The sequence below is a fragment of the Otolemur garnettii genome, unplaced genomic scaffold (genome assembly GCF_000181295.1).
Source record: "Otolemur garnettii isolate 467f Iridium unplaced genomic scaffold, OtoGar3 scaffold00016, whole genome shotgun sequence".
Lineage (NCBI taxonomy): Eukaryota > Metazoa > Chordata > Mammalia > Primates > Galagidae > Otolemur > Otolemur garnettii.
Window position 1 is genome coordinate 13,533,095 of NW_003852411.1, and position 8,237 is coordinate 13,541,331.

Here is an 8,237-nt window from a genome sequence, read left to right on the forward strand (position 1 = left end):
AAAAAAAAAAAGTTGAGTTTCTTCCATAAATGGTAAATATTAATTCTGCAGTAGTGTAAACATTCCTGAGATAGAAAGAACAGCAAAGGCTTTTGGGAGCCCCATCTCACAGACACCACCAGTACTGTGGCAGATTAGGGGTGGGGAGGCATTTTTTCCACATGACACCTCAGCTAAACTCTGGACAGTGGCACCTGCTAGGGCTTGCTCTCTGGAGGCATGACTCCAGGGACACTCTCCCCAGAATATCTGTGTAGGTGGCATCCCCTTTGGGCACAAGGGGGCCCCTGGAGTTGGTGTGTATTAAGACAGGAGGCTGACATGAATAAAGGGCTACCATTATTAAGGCCTTATTGTTTGCCCAGAATGGTCCAACAATCTTGTAAGGCGGGTGGCTTATCTCCACTGACACATGAAGAGAAGGAGCTTCAAAAAGTAAATTAACCTGGCCACAGTCACACGGCTAGTAAGTGTTGGGAGGACTAACCCAGAAGTCAGGTGCTGGCATCCATTCTCTTCAAGGGTAGACTTGACTGCCCCACCCAAAGCCCAGGTCTGAAGGCACCCTGAGTCCTCTTCAGTCTTTCCTCCAGGGCAAGGCTGTGTGGGTCCCCTGGAGCCCACTCCTCCATCCCCACACCAGAGGATGAGCTGCAACTAGACTCCCCCACGCTCACTCCTCTGCATGGCTGTTGGGGAGGAGCCTGGCCAAAAGCAGGCCACCCCTCTGGACCCCCAAGAATGTGACTGTGGCAGCCTTGGGGCTGTGGCCCTTCTATACCTGCCTGGTGACTTTTCCAGCCCTACCCCCCATTCTAGCTTCACACCCTCATGTCTCAGCAAAGCTCCCAACCCTTCAGAGCACTTACCACAGCCTGTAACTGTCTTTCTCATTGGTAATCTGTCTTTTCCAAGAGTGTCAGCTTCATAGCAGCAGGGGGTCACATCTCTCCTCTCTGTTCTATCCCCCGGGTCTAGCCCAGTGCAGTACTGAGAAAATCCTTTTAAAAATCTAAGTTTTCTGCTGAGAATTTCCTGTATTACTATCTTTCTTTGCTGGACTTGGTATGTACTTCCTCCTCTGTGTAATACGCGCCCTTCTTATTTTCCTTGTTAACATCTACTGTTCTTTCATAGCCCAGATGTCTCCTTGAGAAAAGTGTTCCTGAACCCTTAGTAGGTGACATGCCAGGCAGTGGTGACAAGGAGCCTTTACTTTGCAGGGCTCCCCAGGGGACCCTCCCCTGCCATGGGAGCCTCCCAGGGTGCAGAGAAACAACCTAGAGAGGTGTTCGAGACTCAGCTAGCCCAGCGCCCAGCCCAGCAGACCGGGTAGGAGTGGGGACCAGCTGGTGGGCGCAGCCAGTTTATCGGTGCTGCTGACCAGAGCCCTGGGGAAATCAAGGTGAAAGGCAGCGGTCCTGCTGAGGAGGCCCACCCATTTATCAATCAGAGGGGCTGGGACAAGGCAAAAAGAGGCTTGGCTGCCAGAGACAGCTGTGAGGAGGGAAACCCACAACCACTGAACGTCCCTGAGTGAGGCCCTGCTTGCCATCCCAGGCACTGTGGGTGCACACTGGAGCCTAGGCTGCCTCTGAAAACAGCTCCAACATAGCCCTAATTCTAAATACCTCAGTTTGTTTTTAGGATATGTGGTCAAGGGAGCCACAGGGCTTGCTGAAGAAAATTCTCTACTCTTGACTGTGTGTGGGAAGCCTGGCAGTGGCTTTGGTCTGGCGGGCACAGCAGTGGTTTTGCGGCCTCTCTCATTCTCTCTCAGGCCAGGGTTGCCTCCAGACTGTGGGCTCCTGTCAGCCTGTTAGGCCCCAGCCAGGGCCAGGGGGAGCAGGGGGAGGACAGCATATCCAGCTGGGGTGGGGGGGTCCCAGGGATCAGACAGATGCCTGACTGGGGCACAGAGAGGGAGCCTGCAGCAATGAGGGGCCTCCAGGCTGGAGTCTACCCTAAGGAGCGGCAGCTAAAGAGGTCAATGGAACATGCAGGACCCAGGGGAAGGCTGACCCCCATTGCCCCCATCCCAGCTGCCCCTTAGTGGGAGGGTCCTTGGCACCCCACCTGCTCCACCCAGTGCCCAGGCCATCTGAGCAGAGTGAAGACATCAAAGAGGGACCCCCAAATCGGATTGAGGCTCCTGTTCCCCCTTAATGAGGTTCATTATCAGCTGCTCTGATCCTTGTAAAACCCAGCAGGCCAGATTAGGGGCAGGCTCTCTAATCCTGGCTGACTCCTCCCCGTGGAGCAGCCAGCCCCAGAAGGCTCTGACAAACAACCCTCCTCAGGATACCCAGCCGAGGGGGCGGCAGGCGGAAACAGGCTCCCAAGCAGACTTGGGCACTGAGGCAGGTGCTCCAGGGAGGGTGGGAGAGCAGGAGGCAGGAGAGGCTCCATCTCCACAGAGACCTGTCCCCTATGCACAAGGGGACTACAGGGACTTGGGGTACAGAGAGCTCTGGGAACAGCAGGGAGGATGCCTTCTCCCTAGGCCAGGAACTGCCTGCGCTGGGAAGTTGTGTGTGGGTGAAGCCCAGGCAGGGCTGGTCTCTGTGCATTCTGTCCAGACCTGGACACTACGTCTCCAAGTAGCAAGAACACACCGATGCTTGCCTTAGCAAAAATAATTTATTCCACAAGGCTCCCAAGCAGTGGGGTAGAGTGGGAATCAAGCATGTGTATAGCGCTGCCCTCCCCTGGCCCTCCTAACCTCTGTGCACTGGGAGGTGGGACCTGGGAAAGGACGACACCCACCTTGCTATCTTATCTTCAGCTCAGCACCCAGCATCTACTTTGGAGACCAAAATAAAAAGAGGAAAGACCAGCGCGGAGAGGGCAGAGCTTAGTGGGAGAAGCCAAAGCACATTCAACATAACCACCCCTTCCTTCTGTCTCCCTCCACTTCTCAGAGCTGAGCCCAGCATCATTCCCTGCAACACCTGCCTGGGTCCTGCCAAGCCACTCACCCCACAACTGCCTGGCAACTGTTACCTGCCACCTGGGAGATCAGCATGATTTCCAGAAGCTTCCAGACTCCCCCACCCCACCCCCCATCCATCAGGGAGGTCTGTGGAACTAGAGGCTGGGCAGATCATAGAGAGCCAGAGGTGGTCTGTCTTTCTTTGGTGCCAAGGCCTCTGTGTCCAGAAGGCAGCAGGATGGATGGTGGCCTGGAATGGGGTAAGGACTTCTACTCCAGCCTACCCAGCCTAGAAGACCCTCCTCTGGCTTCACTTGGCCCAATTTAGGGCAAAGAACAAGCAGGAGAGATTGAGCCTCCAGTGAGGATGGGGCAAGACTTCAAATAAGCTGAAAAATAGGGATTTGGTGCCAGGGCCAGCAACTGAGGCTCTCTACGCTCACTGCCCACGGCAGCTTCTCAGTGCTGTCAGATAAACCTCTCTTTTCTGTCTGTGGGACTCTCCCTCCCAGCAGACCTAAGAGGGTTCACTGGACCAAATGGTCTTCCTGGACTTCCCACTCTGCTAGGTTGGACAGGAGCAGGGGATAGGAGGGGAGGGCAGAGCAGGGTCTAAAAGAGCTCCATGGATGGTAGCTTCTGCTCTGAGTCCCTCCCAAGGTGGGCACTTCAGGCTGCAGGGTGGCCAGCGTGGGCCTTCAGAGCCCTCACCTTGGCCCGGAAGTAGGTGTACACAGCCAGCAGGCCCATAAAGGACAGAGAGTAGAGCCCTACTAAGAGGCTGATGTCCAGGTGGGAGAAGCTCCCCCCCAGAACCTGTAGCCACTGGCCACGGCCCCTCCGGGCTTGGGCCTCCAACTCCCCAGCAGGGTCATCTGCCAGTTGCTTGGAGCTGTGGCCTATGTGTCTGAGCCCTAAAGGGCCCCTGGGGTGGTTCTTCTCAGCCCAGGGCTTGGCGAGTAACGCAGCCCCTGAGTCTCGTTTGCTCAGATGCCGCAGCCTCTGCTGCTGCCCCACCTCACCCCCCTGAGGCCCTGCCACGGGCTCAGGGGGCCCCCTCTGGGGCTCTGCCGGTATGGGCTTTGGGCTGGCATGCAGCTCCATGGAGTGGCTTGCCTCAGGTTTCTCTGCTAGAACATCTGGGACAGTGACTCCCAGGAATCTGACTACCTCAGCCTCCTCAGGGTCCAGAGGTGAATTCCCACTTTTCAGCTTTAGGGCTTCCATCAGCAGCTCTGGGGCAGCTGTCACATTCTGCGTGCTGCTCCGGGGCGCCAACCTTGCTGGAGGGGCATTCAGCACGATGTTGCTTGGGGAGAAGTGGGCCTTGAGGAACCTGAGGGTGGCGGCCACGTCCCACACAGGGACACCATGCAGCTCATTATGGCAGGCAGAGCAGAGTTCGATGGGCGGCCACTGCACCTTGGGGAACTGAGGGTCTTCACTGGGGGCACCTGTGGACGTGAGAAAGCACAGACTAAAAGACCAGCCCATGATGGGGGCTCGAGAGATGGCAGCATTAAGAAAAGGCTGAGAAGAATTCTAGCCACCCACAGCCCCCAGCACGCTGCAGTTTCCCAGGGAAGTGTGACTGGCTCCTTCCCAGTGTCCCCCTTTGCTGACTTTACCAGCAATTTGTACCCTGGGACCAGACACAGGAAAAGGCAAGGAGACACAGGATGGTCTGCTTGCTGTCTCTGGATGGTCTGCTAGTGGGTTTTTTTTTTTTTTTAATTTTTCTGAAATTTTCTGAATTTCATACAGTGAAAATATATTACTTTTGTTAATTAAAGGGAAAATGTTTTTTAAAACAAGTGCTGGCTGTGCAGGGTAATTCCACAGGTGCTCTCCCCAAGCACCTGCAGCCCACCAAGGCAGGTAGGAAGTAGGCCAGGCCCCAAGGAGCGGGTGTGGGGAGGCCTGGGAGCACAGGAGAGGCCCCAGTGCCAGGACCAGCAATCTAGGCAGAGCCCCAGGCCAGTCCCAGGGTACACCAGCCAGGATCCCCTCTTCTAAAGGTCTTAAAGGAGGGTCTTAACAGGGAGAAATGACGCTGACCCCAAGGAAGCAGCAGCAGGGACACTGGAGTCAGAATGGTTATTTGGGGGAGTGGGCAACAAGTAGATTCCAAAGCTCAGGCCTCTCACAGTGAGCGCTCAGCACCTGCTAATTATTAGTTTGCTCTGAAGGGACCCCACCAGGGACAGTGAGGCACTGCCTTGCTTTTGGCCCTGGGAGAGAGGCCCCAGCTCCTGGCCCTGCTGCGGCAGCTGGGAGTTGCAGAGGTCACAGGGCTGGAGGGTCAAATGGAGCATTTGGTGGCACTGGCAGGAGGGGAGGGCTGGGTAGGGAGGGAGGAGAAGGCAGGCACGTGTCTTCTTTTCAAAGTCCACAGGACCCAGGAGACCAGGACCAAGTGCAGCTTGCACCACCACCTGCTCCGTTCAGCTCCTTTAACCTCGGCCCGCCCACCCCTACCCCTGGGAAGGCTGTCACAGCCGCCTGCACCCCCTCCCCTCAGACAAGCCCCTCCTGTCTACAGATGGCTCCCTCCCCACCCTGCTGTCCCTGGAGTTCAATGCTTTTGCCTGTTGAGCCCATCAGAGTCCTGAGTGTGTGTGTGGCAGGGGGAAGCACTGTAAATGAGAGAAAAGCAGAAGACAGTACCTCCCATTGGGGAAATTGGTCCCTGGTATTTCCAAGAGGACCCTGGTCCTCTTTTCCAGCACATCTATCATTAGACCCTTCCCAGGGAGGGAAACCTCAGCTCTCTCCTCTCTATTGGTTTGAGTAAGGGGTCAACAGCCAGGAAGCAGAGCAGGAGAGGGACCCTGGCCCCATGTGGGTGAAAGGGTATTGGTTTCCTCACCTAGATAAAGGGTCTAATGGTACCAGCAATAGTTAGCAGGGATGGGGTATCACTAAGAAGAAAGTATCCCTTCTCCCACCCCTGGACCTAGACCCCAATGTTCCCTCACCCCCCTCCTCCCCTAGGTGACTCCAGCCTTGAAGACGGCCTTTCCTTACCTGCAAGGCGAGCATTGACCCTGTTGTGGCTAGACCAAAACCAGAGGACGGCATCATTCAGACTGCCCACCCGGTCCATGGAGTCAACAGCCATCTGCTCAAAGTGGGCAGCGCAGTCTCGGCAGCCGAAAAAGAAGCGAACGTAGCCGCGGATGGCTTGGAGGACCTCCTGGGCCTTGGCTACAGGGGAGAGGAGACACCATACACCAGGGCCCTTGAAGCTACCTGGCCCTACTGGCTCCACCTCCTTTCTCTCCACAGCCCCATTGTGGTCACCCCTACATAGATGCCCCACAACTCAGCCTATGCAAGGAGGCACCCAGTGCCCCTTTGCCTACTTCTCCCCCTGCCAGGGGTCACTTTAGAGGTGACCTCACCTCCTCCCAAACTTGTAACCCCAGTTATGTTCTCCCTCTCTGCCCCTCATCCAGGCACTTGTCATACCTAGAACAAAGTCCCTATTCTTCAGGCTCCTGCAACATGGCAGGTGAGCACCCTGCCCTCACCCCACACTCCTCTACCCCATCTGCTTCAGGCTTCTCAAGCCATTTGCTCCCTCGGGCTTCTGAGACCAACCTCAAGTGGCCTGCACATGCCCTAATCTGTCTCCATCTCCCCCAGCTGGGCCCTCTGGGCTGACAGCCACAAAGGCCTGTTAACTTCCCTGATACCACCCTTCCCTGTTCCCTGCTCCATGGGCCCCAGGGCTGCTGCTCGCTGCTTCCAAAGTCTTTCCTTCCCACTATACCTCCCGCCTCAGAAGTCAATCTCCTGTTCTTGCCCCTCCATCGCAGGGACCTCAGCACCCTGTCATTCCTAGCAAGGTCAGAGCCCACGCCAGCCCATGCCTGCCCGCCAGCCCAGGCACCCACCTCCCCACCACAAGGGCACCAACCACCACCTGCTCAGCCCCCTTCTCACCTCCAGGATTTTACTCTGGTAAACACTTTCTTTCTTTAATGCATCATCAATTTCTCCCTTAATAGGGGATTATGCTGACTGGCAAAAACAATTACAATAAAGAAATCCCCTCTCTGACCCAGTTATACCCCTATTCCTGCCCATTATTTCCAGCATCTTGCCTCTCCACCCCCCTTCAGCCTAATCCAACTAGGCCATCGGATCCATTGCTCCCCTGACACAGCTCTTGGGGAGATAGATGTCTTCATCTCACACCACCCCACAGCATTCACTCAGCTGCAACACTTTCCTTTGGGGCCCTGTGGACATCATAGTGGCTGCTGCCTCAGCCTTTCACAGTGGTCTGGATACTACAGTGCTCCAGAGCTCAGTCCTCAGCCCACTTTTCTGCCTCCTGCCAGGAGCTCATCCAGAGCTGTGGCTTCAACTGTAATCTATGTGCCACTGACCTCAAAGTGGATCCCCTATCCTGCACCACTGCCCAGAACCCAGGTTCCATACGCACATCTCCATCCAGATGTCCAGTAGGCAAAAACAGACCTCTGACTCCACCCTCTCACTTCTAGCCTTCCCACTTCTTGGCTCCACCGGCCCAGGCCCCACAACCCCAGAGCCCACTCCGAGTCCTGGTTCCCACATAATCCTTCCTCCAATCCACTATGAAGTCCTGTCAGCTCTGCCTTCTAAATATCCCCAGATCTGGCCTCCTCTCCCCTGGGCACACTTGCAGCTAGAGTCCAGGCCATCACCAAACAGTCCAGCACTATTTCCACAACTTCCTAATTGGCCACTGTCCCCTCTTGCCCCAGCAGAACCCACCACCTACCAGCAGCCAGAAACCTTCCCAAAGCACTAACTGCCTGTATTATGTGCCTGTTAACTCCCCTAAACCCAAACTGCACCCTCACTGAGGTCTCCTCTTTTCTGCCTCCCTCTCCAGACTCACCTCCCTCCTCCCTCCCAGGCTCCATCCATACCAGCCTTCATTTGGGGCTGCCAAGAGGCCAGACTTGCTCTCTGCACTGCTGGCCTTTGGCCTGTGTTGTGGGCTGAACTGTGTTCTCCAAAATTGGCAGACTGAAGTTCTAAGTCCTAGTGGCTTGGCATGTAGCTGTATTTAGAGGTGGGGTCTTTAAAGAGGTATTTAAGGTAAAATGAGGTTATTAGGGTGGGCCCTAATCCAACCTGTCTGGTATCCTTGCAAGAAGAGGAAATTTGGACACAGATGGGGAGAAAGACAACTATAAGAAGACTTAGGAGACAGCCTTCTACAAGCCAAGGGGATGCCCCAGCTAACACCTAGATCTTGGACCTCAGGCTCCAGAACCGAGAGATGATAAGTATCTGTCGTCTGAGC

At 55.5% G+C, this 8,237-nt stretch overlaps 1 protein-coding gene across 1 annotated transcript in view; it reads right to left on the bottom strand.

The window, feature by feature from the left end:
• Positions 1-2,621: 2,621 nt before the first annotated feature.
• QSOX1 (quiescin sulfhydryl oxidase 1) overlaps positions 2,622-8,237 on the bottom strand; it is a 50,925-nt gene continuing 45,309 nt past the window's right edge. The window contains exons 11-12 of the mRNA XM_023510757.1: positions 5,960-6,139; positions 2,622-4,386 (exon numbers count right to left, since the gene is read on the bottom strand). Of these exons, the coding sequence (XP_023366525.1) occupies positions 3,602-4,386; positions 5,960-6,139 (965 nt within the window). The 3' untranslated portion in view covers positions 2,622-3,601. The remainder of the gene's footprint in view (positions 4,387-5,959; positions 6,140-8,237) is intronic.